Genomic DNA, 19940 nt, shown 5'->3' on the forward strand with positions numbered 1-19940 from the left:
GTAGTCAACGGTGAGATAAATATTTCTTTTGATCCCGTTTGAATTGCACCAGGAATCACACATACGATGTTTGTCAATTTAAATTTTTTTCAGGTTAAGAAAGTCTCAGTTTGTCGTAGGATCATGTAGTTTAGTGTGAAACCGCTCAGTGAACTACATCTCTCGTCTCGAACAATAAAACTCTAGCTAGCTAGTTAAGCTTAGCTTTGCTCCATGCACAAATGAAACGTTATGTTACCTGATGTGTTTTATGCAGCGACTCCTGGTGTTTTTATCAGCCGGGAAGAGAAAGAATGAGTGAGACCTGTTGTTGCGTGTGAGTACATCCCAGTATGAAACACGCAATACTCATCACCTTTTGGGTGCGTCGTCTTTCTAATTACGTATTTTGTCTTATGCTTCAACAGTTTTACAACAAACAGAGTTTCTTGACTTGCAAAATTATGTTTTAAATTGACAAACATCATATGTGTGATTCATGGCGCAATTCAAACTGGATCAAAAAAAGGATTTGTCTCTCGCTTTTCATATTTTTTCCCCAAAATAAGGTCCTATGGTGGTCCACTGGAAGGGGCGGGACTTCGCCTCTCTATAGTGGAGTTAGGTGTGAAAAATGGAAAGGTGACCCAGCGCCTGAGATCGGCTGCACAAAGTGGATCTGAAAACTGATCGGCTTCAATGGGGTTATTTTTTCTGGTGGGGGGGGGGAGACAAAGAGCGACGTTTGTTCCTACAGCACCAATAACATGCTGCTTTTCAGGCATACTGTTAAATATGAGAAGACTTTGGGGGTGGGGTGGGGTGGGGAATTGATGGCTGATGCCGTTTGTGTTGATTGTATTGATGTAATCTTAATAAACTGTTTTTAAAAAAAAAATATGAGAAGAATGAACTCCAAGATACTGTACCCGATTCGTTATCAGGCCATTAAATAGGCGTCATCGGCCGCAATAAGCACCATAGATGTGGGTCATTAGGGGCCTACTATGCCTACCACCTTGTAAAAGTGAAAGTGAAACTTAAATGCATCATGTTCTACCACGTAAAACTGCATCAAACGATTTGAACACAAACAAAAAGGCTTCTTTAGGTTTAGGCAACAAAACTACAACCTTTTTAGGTTTAAGCAAAAATAACACTTCGTTAAGTTTAGGGGAAAACATTGTGTTTTGGCTTAAAATAACTACTTTTCAAAAGTGAAACTTAACGCTTGTGAACACAGTGACCGGCTCACTGTACATTATCCCTTACATATTGGGTATAGTAGGCCCCTACTGACCCACATCTATGGTGCTTGTAGCAACCGATAAAACCTATTTAATAGCCTGACAACAGACAACAATCTAATCGGCTGATGGATGCGATGTCTGCCTTTAGCCACATGTGAAGCATAAACATTTTGACCTCATATGAACATCTCCATGTGAGGCAGGGGGGGGCTAAAGGCTTTAATGGGGTGTTTGTTTGTGTCATTAAAATGTGACAAGATGAAATGAAAGTTGCACCTCTGGGTGGGAAGATCAAAGCTGACACTTTGCTATATAGGACACACACAAATAGTGATCAGCTACAGAACTAAACACAACTCTTTCAAGAGTCCTGCTGCTGACGTGAGATCAGACTGAACATCCAATCGGCCAACTTTATCTGCGTTTCCCATCTTGATCCTTTGTTCTCATGGATGGGATGCTCTGGTGGGGATGAAGCAGGCTGCCAGACAGTCCGTGGCCGCCCTGCCCCTGGTCTGAACGTAGTGGGACTTCTCTGCCAGTATGTCCCAATGACACTTTGGATGAAAAGGGACTTCTCTCTCTCTCTCTCCCCTTAGCACTGCAATGGAGGTGTTGGAGGTTGGGCGCTTTGACACCAGTGCGAGCTGATGTTCAGCCGGGAGCGTGCTCTCCCCTCAGAGAGGGCTCAGGTTCGGATGCAGCCCGACTTGGACCACGGGGCTTAATCATTCAGAGGAAACCACCACAAGGCTTGTCTTTTTTGACACTTGGATTTTTAGGAGGGAGCTAAGAGGCTGCTGATTGTAGTTTGTTGTTATGCGACCTACAGAGACAGGCAAAGAGAGGAGGAAGAAAACAGTTGGAAAACTTCTTGGTGTTTCCTTTTTTATTAAAAGCTTTACAATATGACAAAAATATGCACTAGGGGGAAATACAAAAAAAAAAAAAAAAACATGAATTGGATGCCAGTGGGTCAGACACTTTGACGAAGACAGAGCAGCCATGTTGGTGAAATGTTATCGAAGTGTATGATCGGCCCAACAGTATGTACAAGGACTTTTTTATTTCTTTAAACTGGAGACTGTCGAGCTTTCCATATTTAGAACAGGAAAGCTAAACTACATTTTTTCTCCAATTTATCTTTACAGATCCTACCATTATTTCCTTTAGAACATAAAAATAGTCCTTCACAAAAAGATATAATATGCACATAAAATAACACTATACATGGGTACAGCCAATAAAAAGAAACTAATAAATGTTGCATGCTTTTTTAAAAAGATTCTTGGCTAAGAAATGAGGTAAAAATGTTCTGCTGCAGCATGTAATGACCAATATGATATACAACAGTTCTGTCAAATTAAAAGATAAGTTATCCGCGTGTGTGTGTGAAGTCAGATTTTACAATCAAAATCCATAGCTTTTTGTTTTTTATAAACTGAATCTCAAGAAAGAGAATAACACACTTCATGTTTTTGTCTTTTATATCCAACTCAAACATAAACAAAATATCAGTCATCTGTTGCAAGAAGTGTAAGAAAATACATTTTCCCTTGAATGCTTTGTGTTACTAACATGGCTGCCATTATTAGACAGTAGAAACCGTGTTTTATTTCTGTCCTTTGCTTCTAAAATAAAAAAAGGATCACACCTACAGTGTGGCTTAATATATGCACTTTCTTACAAAGTTTTTAACGCTGTTTTAAACAAGTAAAAACAGCAATTTGTTTGTTTTAAGAGTGACCCCGGCACCCAGGAGTTTGACATCACAATCTGCAAGAGAGAGAGAGAGAGAGAGAGAGACAGAGGGAATGGATGGTGTAAATAGGTGAAGTCACATCACGCAGCGAGGGCAATGCAGTGAGGTGAGTTCAATAAAGGCACAACCAGATAGTGGAGTTATTGGGGCTTATTTGCTGCTTCCATACTACAGTATGAGCAGGAACAGCACTAAGAGCATTAAAGGGATAGTTCAGGTGTTTTGAAGTGGGGTTGTATGAGGTACTTATCCATAGTCGGTGTATTACCTACAGTAGATGACGGTCGGCACGCACCCAGTTTGGAGAAGCAGACAAGAGTTACGCACGGAAAACGGGGTCGGCAGAAAAACTTATTTTAGCCGCCTAAAAAAATCATTATCAGTTTAAGTGTACACTATATTTAGAATATTTTCACCGGTTTATCTTGCCGTCTGAAAGCTATACAGTCTATGTTTCTGACGGGGAACTGAAGCCATTATCTATGCTCTCGCCAAAGCCACCAGACTACCTCGCAGAAGAGTTGCTTGTCTACCGCTGCCTTGATCGGATAGTTTGTTTGTGTTACTGGGAGATTTTGGTTAGTTCAGTTTCACCAAAGTCACACAAACCCCTGTGTTCTGCAAGGTAAACTCATTTTTTATTTTATTTTTTTTAAATGGAGTTTGGTGAGAGCTTAGATGGATACGACGGCTTCAGTTCCCGTCAGAAAGGGCTGTCTGACGGCTTCAGGTAAAGCGGTGAAAATATTCTAAATATAGCGTATACTTAAACTGATTTTTTTAGGTGAACTTTTATTTTAGGTGTCTAAAATATGTTTCGCTGCCGGCCCCGTCCACAGCAGTACATTTGCTCCTGTGCTAGTACTCCTGTCTGTTTCTCGGGCGTGCCGACCGTCATCTACTGTAGGTAATACACTGACTAAGTATAAGTACCTCATACAATACCACTTCAAAACACCCAAACTATCCCTTTAAGGCCATAAAGAGCAGGATAAAACATTGCTTCAATTGGATTTGTAAAATGCTTTAGATGATATAGAGCTTTGGGTCTCAGCCTGAACCTGAAAATCCCAGATTGAGCAGAGTTAATGCTTACTAGAGTTACTTCACCAGCCTATATGGTACAAAGTTTGGTGAAATAGTAAAAACTTAGCTTTTCATTTTACTATACTTTACTATTCCTTATCATAGATGGTAACATTACATAACTCCACTAAAAACAACAAAGCAGAACATGCACCTTCATTACACGATGAAAAGCTGAAGCAGATATGTTGTTATGGGTGGAAAAATCAGCCGACTGAAGGCTGAATGAAGATACCACCAACATGAAACTGTAGATGAGTGTGAGTGAAAGCTCATACAGTCTGGAGTAGGGAGGGTGAAGGGAAAGCCATGCATCCGGCATCAGGCTTTTAAAAAATGTTACACGGTATTTGTGGAGATTTAACCGTGTCAGTGTTTTATGCTGGCTTGTTTCGGAGACGGGTGAAGCTTGCTGGTTGTATGAACATTCAGTCAAATAAACAAACAAACATGATTTACATGTTTAGAGGAAGGTGGTGACCCGGGAAATGAAAAGGAAGAAGGAGATAATGAACTCCACTAGCGTCTGACATGTATTTTTCCATGAGAAGTTTCATTTTATTGCTCTCACTGGAGAAAGTGTGTATCTACCCAGCCTCCAAGGAGGTCAGAGGTCACAGTCAGCTACACAGCTGGAGCGGCTAATGACTAAATGTCTCTCTCTGAAAGACACTTCATTCGCTGACCCAGGGGGCTTGTAACACTACTTCCCTTCTCTCAAAAGTCACCCGCTGCCATTTTTTGGGGGGTTTCTTTTCCTCATCAGTGCTGATCATCATCATCATTTTTCCCCATCTTACCTGCTGGCTTTGAACCCTTTGAGTTTCTGGACGAAGAAGGTCTCCAGAACCTCGGCACACTGGTAGAAGGGCGAGTCGCTGGGGTTGTAGTAGCGGCAGTTGTCGAAGATTTTGGTCATGTCCGCTACAAACTCTGTCAGCTTGATGTACTCGCGCTTCTGTATCCTCTCCTCCATGGTGGAAAGGTCTGAGAAAAGAGGATTTATAAAATAGATTTGGTTAACGATTGTGTGTACAGCACGTAATAGAAATCATGAACTCTTGCCAGAGACAAACATCACAGACGCAGCAGAGGAATATCTGGCTTTTCTAATCAACTTTGTTCCACAAATCAGCGTGCCTGCTTCAAAGTAATTGCAGCTCATGTGGCATGTGTTTGACAGACGTTCAAATATGTTTCCTGGGAGCTCAGTTCATCACTTTATATGTGACAGCAAAAATCCAAAACGTCTGCCAGCTTTAACCTCTATCTAGTCAGCCTTCCAGATCAGTTACTGAGATCTGACCGATTAGTCATTCCTGAGGAGAGCCTCATTATCTGAGTGTCAAATTAGTGCTTCCAAATCTCCCATAAAAAAAAGAGCTTTCAGTATTACTAACCTGGTTAAATCAAGTTAGAAAAAAAAATAAGATTGAGTTAGCGGAGAAGCTGGCAACAACCGAGGCTTCATATAATCTGCTGCTGCCGGTGGTTTGCTCTGCACGGCGTCCCCGGGGCTGCGTTTTAAACAAACACATCCCACTCTTAACCTCCTTAACCCCCACCCAGCTGGCTTACAAACCTCATGGTCAATATCAAAGACCTCCTTCTTCTCCGTCATCAGATTTCATCTCAAAACCCTCCAAAAACTACCAACGGCTGCAGCTACACCAGCCAAATGCTTTTTTTCTTTTGAAAACCAACAAGGTCTTTTTCTTGCAGTGGAAGGGAGAGGAGAGGACTAGAGTTTCCAGGACCGGGCCAACAGGAGCTAAGTGTGGGGCTGGTCCCTTTCCACAGGGAGCCCGGCAGACCCGGACCAGCTCATTAACGGTTTGTTTGTGTGGAAGTTCAAAAAGGCCCTGCTGACGTAAGTCCCCATTTACATGGCCGGTTTGATCTGAGTTGGAGGGCTTCCTCCCTGCTGGCCTCCTGGTGGCTGTGTTTTAATGTTTAAAGATACAGAGGCGGGGTGTTGCTTCCAGTAAACTAAAGCAATTATGAAATGAAAACAGCACCACTGAGGCAACTTTATCTTCCGAATGGGGATTGCTCTCAATCCCAGTCTTGGTAATCTGCTGATTCATGAGTCACGCTTTTAATATTTTCCTACATAACGGAGCCACAAAGCGCAAAACTTAAAGTCATCAGTAAAGCCGATCCACAAAACCATACGATGTTTTAAAGAGCTCTGCATTCAGAAAATACAGCCTGGACCATTGCTTTCATTTGATCGTTACCTCTACTATGTTGTATTATTAACTTTATGGACCATTTTCATTATCAGTTAATCCATTAATCATTTATCATGTTTGTAAAATGTCAGAAAATAAGGAAAACCTCTAACAAAACCCAAGGTGACGTCGTCAAGTTGCTCATTTTGCTCAACCAACAGTCCAAAATGACAGACATTCAATTAATAATGATACTAAAGAGAGAAGAGCAACAAATCCAAAACAGTCAAGACGACTGAAGCAGCAAATATTTGGTATTTTACTTTGATAAATGACTTGAGCGATTGCTCGATTATTAAAATTGTTGTTGATAATTTTGTCAAAATGTCACTGAAATAGATGCCAAGGGATGCCACAGATACTAAAAAATATCAACAAGCAAGTTTTGAAAAAAACAAAAAAACAAAACTGGACTTCCAACTGAATTAACCTGCAGCAACAGCACAGACAAAAAATAAAGCCTAAGTGAGTAACATTGAATTAATATGCACAATATGTGCACAAATAGAGGCACTCAATGTCATGAAGAACATAGACAGGCTCGAGTCCAGAGTAGTTGCCAATCCAAATGGGACCGGAGGCTAATTCAAGCAGCTGGGAAACATTCAATTACAAACCTTGTTGTCGGTATTCACTACCGTGTTTGGGTGCTTTTACACATTTCCTCCACTCACCCATTGGTTCCTTGATAACCCTGTAGTAGTCCGGGGCGTCGTTTGGGTCCACTGGCTCCAGGAACGGCCACGCCATTTTATGCGCCTGCAGGGGAGGGAGGGGCCGTGAGGGGAGAGATAAAGAGAAAGACAAGACACTTGAGAAAGCTGAAAACCGCCGAAGGAAAACAAACAGCGCCATGAAAATGACACTGGAAGCAGGTGGGTCAACACAGATGTTCTCTCTTACTTTCTTCCACACTTGTATCTCTCACACATACACAGACCGCTGGAGAGAGGAGGACAAAATGAGAGGAGAAGAGGTAGGAGGAGGAGGAAGAGGAAAAGAAAGGGAAAGGAGTAAAAATGCTGAGGCCAGGCAGCGGTCCAAGTAGCGCTCTGGGCAGCCGAACCCATCAGATAAGACGCACACAGAGGACTTTTGTTTGCTGCTCTTACACTGTAGTGCGGCCACGAGGAGCTGTGTTACTGTGTGCGCTCTATCGCTTGTAATAAAACTACCACTACAGTGCTGTGAGCTACTGCTGAGCGTGTTCAACCTCTCCGAAATTCCCACCGTTTTGGTTTGCAGAATAGAGTTTCACACGTGTTTGTTCAGCTGCAATAGATCGGTTTTACCTGTAAGGAACGCAGAATTCGCCGCAGGCCCTCGTAGTCCTTGTCAGTAAGCGGTGTGAAGACCGTCATGGCGTCCTCTGTCGACTGACATTGTGGACACACGTATTCGTCGATGTGGTTCGCCTCGCTCTGCAGGATGCCCACACAGCGACCGTGGTACCAGTTCTGACACCGGTCACAGCCGATGTAGAACCTGGGAAGGAAAGAAGAACCCTTTACTTGTGATGTAGGGCCCACTTATATTTCAATGTGCTTTATAAATAAAGAAATTAGGTAACACTTCTTCATAGTCAAGTCAACACACTGACAATCTGACAGCTGTTGTTGCCTGTTGGGCTGCAGTTTGCCATGTTATGATTTGAGCATATTTTCCATGCTAAATGCAGTACCTGTGAGGGTTTCTGGACAATATTTGTCATTGTTTTGTGTTGTTAATTGATTTACAATAATAAATATATACATACATTTGCATAAAGCAGCATATTTGCCCACTCCCATGTTGATAAGAGTATTAAATACTTGACAAATCTCCCTTTAAGGTACATTTTGAACAGATAAAAAAAACGTGTGATTAATCACGATTAAATATTGTAATCGATTGACAGCCCTAATATAAAGCAACAACAGCCCGGTTTTGCCAAACATCAGAAGATGTACCAACAGAAGCAGAGTGAGGCACACAGACACACACTGCTGCAGCAGCTCCTTACTGGGACTCGTCGTATGGCGTCTTACAGATGCAGTACAGCTCCTCCGTGCTCTCCTGGCCCCGTTTACACTCCACGCAGATGTAGTCGTCCATCTTCTTGGCCTCCTTCTCCGTGATGCCCACACACTCGCCGTGATACCAGTTGGTACACAGGTCGCAGCCGATGTAGAACCTTTAGAGAGAGAGAGAGAAACACAAAGGTGAAGATACAAAGGTGTTGTCACTAATGTCTCGCAGTAGACACTGTCTAGTTTACAGTACAACTTTATCATGGTTATTAAAACATTAAATAAGGTTGTCATGCAATAGTTTGCAAATTTTTTTTTTATTTCCACCACATCTGAAGCACCGTGTAGATTGGAAGAATTTGCTGTTGTTTTTCCGCTTTAGTACATGACCACGTTGATAAAATTAGCAAACAGGGCTACGTTGTTTTTTTTTTTACTTGTCGGGAAGTTGGCTGTATGAGTGACGCTTAAACATCAACTTTAAACGAAATTCCATCCCTCGTCCTAATATTGATTCTTCAACCAGTGCTTGCTCAAAGGCTGAATGAATGCTCTACGTTTGCTGCTGCAGTCTGGAGGGCTTGTGTTTGACCAGTCAGCAGAGTTCAGTAACTCTACTCTGATAGTTTCTGATTCATTGGAAAGTACAACCTCAGGAGAGGGATGTTTTTTTTTAAAAAGATTATTTTTATGGGGAACTTATTAGATCATGATAGCGGAGAGACAGGAAATGTGGGGAAAGAGAATGGGGGAATGACACGCAGCAAACTGTCCAGACAACTGGGAATCGAACTGGAGACTCACTACTCGGGGCATTTGCAACCAAGTGGTATGCGACCTAACCACTCGGCTATCGGGTCGACGTTTTGGCAGGCAGGAGACAAAACTGAAACCGTATTTCTGCAGAGTTCCTTTAAAGGTTGATGGAAAAGTTCCACCTGTCAAATTGGCCATTAAGTTGTTCTTTTTTGGGGATTTTTAAATTTAAAATTGTGTTTTACTGTGCCTACTACTGCCATGCCTACCCCCCTGGGTAAGCTAGTATTAAAATTCGAGAGTACTCCAGAGAGCGTTGTCATACTTGGTCTCGTCGTAGGGCGTCTTGCAGATGCAGTAGAGCTTGGTGTCTTTTTTGCTCTCCTTGGTGCTCGTCGTCGAGATCATCTTCTTCTTCTTGGATTTGGCCGACGTCGCGGTCTCCCTCTCCTCCTCCCGTTTCCTCTTGTGTGACGACGTGACGCTCGTGGCGAGGTGGTGTTGAGAGGCGATGCCGTGCGTGTGTGTCATAGTATGTTGCTGCTGGTTGTGTGCGGCGGTGGCAGCGGCGGCGGCGGCAGCAGCCTGCTGGGCTGCAGCCTTCTCCCTCTCCTTCTCCCTCCGCATCCGCAACAGGTCCCTCTTTAGCTCCTCCTGAGGAGTGTGATGTCAGGACAGATGGGGGTTTAAATGGGTGGAGAACGCCTTTAGAAGCTGAATTCAGATTCTGTCATTTATGTTTAATAATGTTTTTTAAGGGATAAAGGTGTTTCCAATGCCATTTGTCACACGCTCTTCATAATTATGTTTTAAACTTCATGCTGAGTGTGTAAAGCTTTATGCATTCTTGACACGTTGGATTTCATCCTAATGTTTCTGCTATTTTGTCCCCCCCTGCCGTCATACCTGGGCCTCTAGCTGCAGCTCCTTGTCGAGAATCGCCCGCTTCTTCAGGATCTCCATCTTGAGGCTCTCTTTGTGCCGGTAAAGGAGCGAGGAGAGCTTGCTGGCGTTGGCCAACCTCCTCTTTGCCTCCATCACCTCCTCCTTCTTCTTCCTCTTGGACGCCTGCCTCTCGTCCTTGTCTATCCGGTCCAGGATGAACTTCATCACCTGGTTGCATACGATCATCCTGAACAGACACAGACAGGAGAAAGGAATTAATTACAGACTTGTATTCTCCCGACCTTTTAGAAGTTAGAGGATCATTAAAAGCATATTGTATAGAATAGGGGATGAACAGCCCCTTGAATACGGTAGAAACATGTATTAGTCTGGCCTAAAAACACAGCTCAAGAAATAGGCCTGCTGAATCTAATGAGGACCCATGTGAAATAGGGCTGTGGCCCATTCAGAGTATTTTCTAAGACATAAAATACTCCTGCTGAGAGAGATGGATGAAAGCGCAGGGAGGGAGAGGATTATCACATATCTCAATCTTGAATTCAGAAAGTCGGTACAGTCACAGAGGAAGAAAGTTATCCCTCTGACACACCACTGGAGTATTAATCCAAACAATGCTTCAATGTTTCAGAGAGTACAACCTGCACGGCGATTGGCTACTTCAAAACATCTAACTTTCCACATGTAAGAAATGGCAGAGCGTGTCAATGAACAATGAAAGCAGTTCTCTCAACACAAGTCCTTGAGGTGTTCTGGTGGCTCAGTTGCGTGAGCTATGTAAGTCCAGGGTTTGACTAAGACTCTGGACTTTTCGGTAACTCTTCATTTTACAGGTCCGCAAATTTCATGGTAATTAGTTGATAATTAGCAAATAACCTTTTTGGATTTCTTTGGAAATACTGTCAAATTACCAATAACATTATTTAATAATTATATTCCGCTATTTCCCCAATAGCTGGTAATTTATTTAATACATTTCCAGGAAAAGAATACAAAGTTAATTGATATGCTTTATATTTAGGTGACATTTGTGTAGACAATAAGTCACACAATGGTGAGATTTGTGCCTGATCAGAAGTGTCTTCTATCAATTCTAGTTTTCCACCTCCGATGAAGAGCAGCGCACAGCCGCTTCTCAAGCCTAAGGGCCCCTATTTTAACCATTATATGCTATTTTAGCATACCACTGGTACAGACTTTTAAAATCCCGAACCTAACATGGCTACTTCCTGAAAAGCGATGCTGTTGTGACATCATCCCTGTGAGAACCAAGCTGTCCGCCACGTGTCTCACAGATGTTAGAGGGGGTATTTGGTTGTCCAGTGTTTATTTGTATGAGACTCAGTAGCATGGGAGTGGAGCTGCGGGGTTGGAAGAGGGGGTGTGCTGGGAGATGGACAGATAAGACGACAACTGGGAAGCCACACTGCTCTTGTAAACACGGGAGAAAGAAAGGTCATGCATGCAAATTCTAGCAAATAAAAATGTGCACATGGGGGATTCAGGGTCATGTGTAGGGATCCTATACTGTGTGATGATATAACTTCCTGAAAATCAGAAAGAAGTACAAGAAATATTGAGCAATGAAGAAGGAAAAAAAGCTGGGAGATGCTATAAAACATTTTGTCAAAATTGAACGTCAGTATATTACAGTAAATCAAGATAATTCATGGCTCTGTTTCCCCCGTACGTTCACTTGTGTTCGCTAACATTCACAACTAGTTCGCGTTCAGTGCACGTTTGTGTGAATAACGCACAAACACATCGGTGGCTGCGGAGGTCAAGGATGGGCCAGGGTTCCTACAGCGCGTACAGTACACTGAAGCAAACACTGCAAATGCAGCATGAAAGTGGAGGAGACTAATGAAACGGGACACACAGACGCACGCTGATGTCAGAGTTCGATGTTATTACTAACAGTCGTGTTTTGAAGGAAAAGAAAAGGATGACATGAAGAAATGGAAACAGGATGGAAAATAAGCAGAGAGACAGACAACAGACAGAGCTGCTGTAGTGATGTCACGGTAGTCTGGGTTTGGTATTTCAGGTTTGTGTGAATGGGTACAGTGTTGACACACCGTCTGTGGACATAAACACATGGTTGTCAGGGTCACCTGTAGGTCAGAATATAATCTATCTACAGCGTATAAAACAGCAGGGAAGCCTTTCTAAACGTTCCACTACGTCGACTTTTATGTTATAGATTTATTTTTTATTTTTATAGTTGTACTAGTCCTAACTTCAAGGTAAAAGTAGGCTAACAAACATCTTGACACTGTGTTCTGGTCTTCAGAAAGACTCTAGGGAACTACGGTACCTGGCCCTCAGGTACGACTCTTGATAAAACAGTGCCAGTACACCAACAGTAGTATTTATCAAACGGCTCTGTTGAATACTCGATTCTGATTGGTCAATCACAGCATTCTACGGTCTCTTATTTCTTTATAGCACACCGTTGCTATGCATAACAGACCGTTGCTATGGGCGCAGTTCTGATGTTGGACTCTGGCGGGCCGTTTTTGTGTCAAATTATTGATTTCAAAAGTAAGTAGCCGTGTAATAAGCGGGATAATGTACAGCTAGCGGGTCATTGTTTGTGAAATAAACCATGACAGGGGCTCGCTGTACATTATCCCTTACTTAGATCCTTTCCCATTGGACAAAAAAACACCCACTAACACCCACAAACATCTGGCTTTGGCCTTCAGTGGGAAAAGTTACATACATGTATAATAGTTCAAATCAACTGGGATTTGGACAATTATTATAATTTATTAACGTACAAAACAAACAGTTAATATGCTCTCCTCAAAGCCACCAGACTCCATCCCAGAGAACAGTTATTTTACCTCGCAGATCGTCACAAAACTTCCTTCAAACTCGACAGAAACAAAATCAAAACCGGTTTGTTAGTCTTTCCACTGTTCCAAGAACCACCAACTCTGGTGAAAGAGAGACTGAATAAGTAACGGATATAAAAAGTAACCTACGAAACATTTTCACTGTTTACTAACCCTGCTTCCACTGCTGGCCGGCGCGTCCTTGTCGTTGAATGTGACACAGCAGGGACAAGAACCCCAGAAAGGCCAGTGCAACAGCACGGCATACCCGCAATGGGAGTATCGCCTATATTTAGCGGGGTTTCCTGTGTTTAAAAAACCTGCATATACTGTATGCGCTAATTTTGGTGGAAGAAGTGGAGTGATGATAGCTTTAGCAGACCATCTGTATCTGAGAATTCCCCCAGCATCCAATATCAAGAGCAATGCATGAGTAATGAAAGTGAGGCTACTTCATTTTAGACAGTGTGTACTCAGAGGGACGCTGCAAAGAAGAAATATTTTATCTTCATTATTTTGTCAAACGCTGCTAATAGACTTTTTATATAGAGAGGCGGAAACTCGCTACATCCCTTCAAAACGGTGTAGGGCTGGAAGGGCCTTGTGTGATTTTATTGTGCAACTCCTCTCATTTATACGTGGCTTTGTCTTTGTGTTCTCGCTTGTAGGGTCACAGTGAGTACATGCAGCTGTTGGGTGGTTACACACCCTAAAGTTCCCACGCTGTGTAGTACCTCCCTACGTGGTGTTTGGACAAAAGTCACACGGAAAGAGGAGAGGATAGTGTGTAAAGACTGCCCAAGTGAGATCCATATGATCAGAACATGGATTCATAAGAATTCAAAGAAGGACTGTCGCACAAATAGCGAACCTGAACATCATTTCTGTGCTGCTATTGTTTCCATTTTTATAGTGCTGCATATGTTCAGCGTGATTGATGACAAACTGGACACAAACCTCTGATTCTCTTCTCTCTCTGCAGGCGTCAAGGTCTTCTTCTGCTTCAGGTGCTCGATCACAGCATTTTGTTTCATCACCACCTGAAAAACACGACGTAGGAAGATGTCACAACAAACCAAATGTTTAACTACAGAAGAGATGTTTACAGTTTGAGAGGTAGCATCTACAGTGATGCAAAAAAAACACAAACATATTTAAACCAATGAGAGGCAAAAAAACTTTGCGTTGTAACTTTAGTGATGTTTAATGAGTACTACAAATATCTGCAGAAATGGATTATTATGAAATGTGACCAGACAGTGTAGTGTGTCAAATAGACATGGAGACATGTGAAAACACACACATTAGTAGTGGCAGTATAAATAAACCCAGCCTTATGGAGGGTTGGAGGATGGTGACTGTTTATGCACTGAGGGCGGGGGAGACAGCGAGCCTTGGACTGAGACGGGTGACCTGGCTACGACGGGTGCACGAGCACGCTCACATCATACACACCTGTTTCTGAATGATGTCGCTCTGGCTGGCTGCGTTGAGGGCTTGCTCTCTCTTGGCCTCTGCGGCTTGTCTCTTCTTCTGCTGTTGCTGCTCTCTGAGCTGCTGGATCCTCTGCAGCTGCTCCTGGACAGAAGCTGCCTGGATGGTCACTACGTTCCCGATCTGTGCAGACAACGTAGTGCGATGAGGGATAACATTTTTTAATGCTCTAGTCTAAATGTGTGAAGCAGCACACAGAAAATGTCTACATTTTCAGATTTGTTTCTTATAATTTTAATAGGACCAAACTCCTTAGCAAGGTCCTATGAAGGTGATATAAGTTAAGGTCTGGGGTCAGTTGCATAAACTTAGTTTAACACTTGTCTTAGCCTTAGATTGTCAGGTTAGACTAGTCTAATTAAGCCTGTCTGTTGCATAAATATTAAGACTGACTTTCTCTGAGGCAGGAAAGTTACCTCACCTCTCCCCCTTGCAGCCTTGTTGCTATAGCAACAATCTGTTAGGTCAGTTGGCATACTTTTAGCTAACAATTTCAACTGTTTATCCATAATTTTTCGGATTCTTGTATCATATTCTTGAATTGTTTCTGAACATCTTTAACGGCTCTAACGACCGTTGGATTTATGCTGTTTAACTTTCCTGTTATTTTCTACCATACTTGTGTCTTATTTCACCCATAATGCATTGCGTAACAGGCAGTCTTTCATCAGTCACTCATAGGAAAGCTTTATGCAACAGGTACATTTAAATGTCTGTAGCAAGTCTGACTTAAAGTTATACTTTAAGAGAAAGACTAGGTCTATTTTCATGCAACTGGCCCCTGCTGGGTTGGCCGGCCTGCTGCTCTACCTGTCCTCCCTGAGCTGAGGTGGTCCCAGTCTGTTGTATCTGGATAGGAAGCTGCAGTTTGATGTGCTGTGGCAGTGAGCCTCCACCCTGCTGGGCCTGCAGCTGCGCCAACACCTGCAGTCACAACACAGAAAATACACAAATTTAACAAAGCTGAAAAGAAAACCAGGGTTGTGTTTGTACATTTATATAAAACTTGTATTTAGATTAGTTAGATCATACTGCCAGCTACATTACCATCATCCCCTAATATAAACAGGGCCCCACCTTAAGAATGGCTGGATAGATTTAATTAGCAGTTCACAGAATGACCCGGGTTTAATAGTTTGAACATGCACATTACATCGTTTTTTAAGTCAGGCTTGCTGCAGACTTATTTATATTTACACCTGTTTTGCCCAGTACTGTAAAGTCTACTACTGCTGGACACGATGCATGTTCACCTGAGCAGTGCTAAATTGCTCAAGGTCATCTCAACTACAGCTATTCTGGGAAGTGGAGCAGGGTTGTGGCTAATGTTACAGTGCAGATCACAGTGTTGCTTTGCTAATCATACCTGTACCTGCTGTTGCAGTCCAGACATGCTGATGAGCTGTGGCGTCTGCTGCAGCTGCAGCTGGGTGGTTCCTCCCTGCGTTTTCACATGCAGCGAGGTGGGAGACTGGATGGGCATGTGAGCGTGCGTCTGAGGGGGTAACTGGCCCTGTGGGGTGGCCGACGAAGGGGTGCTGGTGGTGGCCAAGGGGGTCGCCCCTGCCTGGACGGGGGCGGCAGCCTGCTGGGCGGGCTGGGCTGGGGTTTTGGTGGAGGTGGAGCCGGGCTGGCCGGCAACAGTGGTGGCTGGAGAGCGAGAGAGAAAGAGGGTCAGAGATGAGCAGCAGAATGTCATCATAAAAATGTCACCCAGTAGAAACACATCATATTTTATTTTCACAATTATTTAAGAGTTTGCCTGAAAGCAAAACGCCCTGAAATGCACATCTGTCGAGTGATCCACGCTTGTTTCTTATAGTACCTGTGCTTGACGTGGGTGCGGCAGCTGAAGCTATGGGGGTGAAGAGGAAGCGCTGCACCTGGCCGTTGGGCAGCGCTGCCTGCATGAGCTGCTGACCGGGTCCTGGGATGACGGTGACCCCGTGAGGTATGACCTGCAGCTGACCGGTGGTCTGGCCCTGGCCCTGAACCATCACCGTCAGAGCCTGTTGGGTACCACCGACACCAGCCTGCCGATCCACACCTGACGCAGCCTGCTGCTTCTACAAGGGCCAGAGAAGAGAGGGGGATATGAATCAGTGTACGGTCCAGTCTAATCCAAAAGAAATTGCCTTTAGTGAAACATTATGGATATATCCCATAATCTAAAGCTGTATGTACAGACCAATATGATATATGTATCTTTCAAAACCAAGACTGTCCAAAGAAGTGTATATAACTGACATACTCAAATAAGTTGTCTAAAAAGTTACAGGTCAAGGTATCGTTTATATTTTAAATCACATTTAATGCTTTTTGGGAGGTGTTCATTTCAAGCTCTAACTAACCTGTGTGAGTTGGGTGAGCTGCGCCAGGGTGAGTTTAACCTGGCCCTGCCCTTGCGGCCGTGGGATGCTGGGTGTTGTTTGGCCTGCTGCGACGCCGGCCGCCCCCTGGCCGGTGACCGTGGCGACGGGGCTAGCACCAGATATTGCTGTGGAAACTGCCTGGCCACGAATGATCTGTGTCACTACTTGCTGTCCACCCTGACCTGGAAGAGAAAGGTGTACAAAAATGGTAAATTTTAACTAGACTAGAAACAAGTTACATTTTAGCTTGTTTCCAATGTGCAGTGATTCTTTGAGGGTGAGATGCTATTTGTCCATCTGAAAATTATTACACTACATTACCTTGCTGGACCACGAGGGGTGTGCGGAGTATCGTCTTTCCCATTGCTCCCGTCTGCTGGATCGGTGTTCGGATCACTGTCATTCCTGGACGGATCTGACCACCAGCTGCCAGAACCTAGAAGGATATTTTTTCATGAAGATGTTACTAATTAATTGTTTCAAAGCCGGCATCTTCTTCCTAAACTGTCAGAATCTGACAATAAAAAATAGAGAGGTCAAAGATCAAGGTCAGGTTTAAAGGAATACAGTCGGAGCTGATTATATTCTATGGGATAAAATAATGTAGAGAAAATAGATATGTTACCTACTTTAAACCAACAGCACAGGCAACAAAATCAGCAATGTGAAAGCTTTTTGCAAACATAGTTTGCAGAAGGCAATAGAAGGAAAGAAAGCAGAACATGTACAGACTGCAGATGTGATCACATAAAAGGATGAAGAAACTGATTAAGTTAAAACTAGGGCTGTCAATCAATCAAAATATTAAATCACGATTAATTGCATGATTGTCCAAAGTTAACTGTGATTAATTGCAAATTAATCACGCATTTTTTTATCTGTTCAAAATGTACCTTAAAGGGAGATTTGTCAAGTATTTAAAACTCTTATCAACATGGGAGTGGGCAAATATGCTGCTTTATGCAAATGTATGTATATATTTATTATTGGAAATCAATTATCAACACAAAACAATGACAAATTTTGTCCAGAAACCCTCACAGGTACTGCATTTAGCATAAAACATATGCTCAAATCATAACATGGCAAACTGAAGGCCAACAGGCAACAACAGCTGTCAGTGTGCTGACTTGATTATGACTTGCCCCAAACTGCATGTGATTATCATAAAGTGGGCATGTCTGTAAAGGGGAGACTCGTGGGTACCCATAGAACCCATTTTCATTCACATATCTTGAGGTCAGAGGTCAAGGGACCCCTTTGAAAATGGCCATGACAGTTTTTCCTCACCAAAATGTAGCGTAAGTTTGGAGCGTTTTTTAGCCTCCTTCGCGACAAGTTAGTATGACATGGTTGGTACGAATGTATTCCTTAGGTTTTTTAGTTTCATACGACACCAGTATCTTCTAGCTATACCCTCCGAAAGTTGCTTTAATGCGTTAAAGAAATTAGTGGTGTTAATACTAATTTGCTTTAACATCCTTAGTTAAAACAACTGTCTGGATACTTCAGAGCCGGGAGAGAAGGCAGATGTACCTGCTGCTGGGAGCCTGGGGTATTGGGCCTGATGTTGAGCGTGGTGGTGCGGGGCTGGAATGTGGTGTAGGTCTGGGCACCGCCTGCTGTGCTGGAGGGGATGATACCCAACACTTTCTGCTGAACCACACCTGCAAAGAAAAGAGAAACAGAAAGATACCAGAGTGAACAAACGAGAAGAGAGAGGCACGCAGGGTGAAGATAAGGTCTGTCGGGAAGCAGCTTTGTCAATTCTCATTATCAGTCGATAACAAAAACACAACTGGTGGAAAGATGAGAGAAGGACAAGGAAATATTTTAAGTGATGACACAAATGGCATGGAGGAAAGAGAAATACTGCAAGGAAGGGATAGCTCATGTAAGTGTTGACGTTTAAAGAAATGGACAGGGTTCATATGTGTGGTTTTACTTTTAATTGTATCCTCATAGGATTGCTTGTAAGCTTATATTTTTAGAGATCATTGATATTTATTTGTCAAATTCCTACCTTTTACTACATCAAACACATCCATCGACACATTTTAAAATGCTCAAACGTTCCTAATACAATTACAGATGTGAAGCGGTGGCCACATGTTTGCGTGTCACAAGCGAGCAGTTGTACAGAGGTCCTGCATTGATACAACTCAATACATTATTCGTGGGCTTCTCCCCGCGCTTGATGGCCAGCTTTTGATCACGGCTACGGTAAATATTAGTTGAGCAGGTAAACAAAATCTTCAAAGGCTCACTGAAAGCTTAGTTGGGTTTCCCCCAACATGCCTGAACCCCCCCTCATAAATTATGCATGAATTGAGATCCTACTTTTTAACTTTAATCTGACAAAGGGAGCGTTTCATGTTTGTTCGCCGGGCTCTGTGCCTTAATGAGCTCACGTGAAGCCGATGGCAGAAATGGAAACCACGAGAGTGTCGTTCTTTTTCCTCTGCCGCTGCTGCCTCCTTGCTGCGGTTTTTCAACCGCAACCGAGCAGGTAAACCTATACATCAAGGGTTTCCCTCTTCAAACAGGGACGTTAAACCCGGTCGTAAGACCAGGGGAGTAGCTGCTCTGGTCACACACATCAAACACGCTTCTCTATGGGCTGGCTGTTTGGAGAGGTCGGGGAGTTGGGACTCCGGTGAGTTGAGAGGTACACTTTTATTCAGAAAGACGGAGGGGAAAAAAAGGAAAATGGAATCCCGCTATAGAGGGCTACCTGTCTGGGACGCAGACCTCAGGGTAAACTTGTTTTCCTGCCTAACTTCCTTAAGCCCTTCCAAAACAAACAGGGCGCCCAACAGTCATGCTGGATAAATACACATGTCCATTAAATGGTTACACTCCACCTGAACTTAGTTTCTCCTTCATGGTGACTTCAAAGGTAAGAAAAATCACTTTCTTTGTATCCTCGGTGAATATCATTCTCTTTATCTGGTGAATGCAATGTTTTATTTAAGCAAGTCTGTATTAAATTATACATTTCCTGCACACCGAGATGCTATTTTTAGTGGCATCATCGTATTTGAAAATTAAGATCTCTGCAGTTGTTTCTTTTCCACCTCTTTCTGTTAGTTGACAGATTGGATAAAACAGGAAACTGTTAAGAGTTTAAACCTGAAAAAATTTAATCTGTAATCAGTTGGAAGAAATGTGGATACATCTTAGAAAGTTCTTTAATTTCCAGAGTCACTAACCTTTCCTATGTGATGTCTTTGTGTTTTTCACTGAAGCATATTT

At 43.0% G+C, this 19940-nt stretch overlaps 1 protein-coding gene across 10 annotated transcripts in view; it reads right to left on the reverse strand.

The window, feature by feature from the left end:
* Positions 1-1878: 1878 nt before the first annotated feature.
* The window catches only part of LOC141764929 (nucleosome-remodeling factor subunit BPTF-like), a 51728-nt gene continuing 33666 nt past the window's right edge, over positions 1879-19940 (reverse strand). For 5 of the 10 annotated variants that reach the window (XM_074630627.1, XM_074630630.1, XM_074630629.1 and 2 more), the window contains 15 exons: positions 18222-18352; positions 17007-17121; positions 16665-16867; positions 16139-16379; positions 15680-15963; positions 15124-15237; positions 14275-14436; positions 13777-13859; positions 9983-10208; positions 9402-9730; positions 8314-8484; positions 7604-7796; positions 6986-7070; positions 4878-5064; positions 1879-2055 (listed from right to left, as the gene is read on the reverse strand). In XM_074630627.1, the coding sequence (XP_074486728.1) occupies positions 2019-2055; positions 4878-5064; positions 6986-7070; positions 7604-7796; positions 8314-8484; positions 9402-9730; positions 9983-10208; positions 13777-13859; positions 14275-14436; positions 15124-15237; positions 15680-15963; positions 16139-16379; positions 16665-16867; positions 17007-17121; positions 18222-18352 (2561 nt within the window). In that variant the 3' untranslated portion in view covers positions 1879-2018. Of the gene's footprint in view, positions 2056-2103; positions 3006-4877; positions 5065-6985; positions 7071-7603; positions 7797-8313; positions 8485-9401; positions 9731-9982; positions 10209-13776; positions 13860-14274; positions 14437-15123; positions 15238-15679; positions 15964-16138; positions 16380-16664; positions 16868-17006; positions 17122-18221; positions 18353-19940 lie in introns of those variants that run through there. The other 5 variants (XM_074630625.1, XM_074630622.1, XM_074630628.1 and 2 more) reach the window with 3 other exon arrangements.

This window comes from Sebastes fasciatus, chromosome 3 (assembly GCF_043250625.1).
Source record: "Sebastes fasciatus isolate fSebFas1 chromosome 3, fSebFas1.pri, whole genome shotgun sequence".
NCBI lineage: Eukaryota > Metazoa > Chordata > Actinopteri > Perciformes > Sebastidae > Sebastes > Sebastes fasciatus.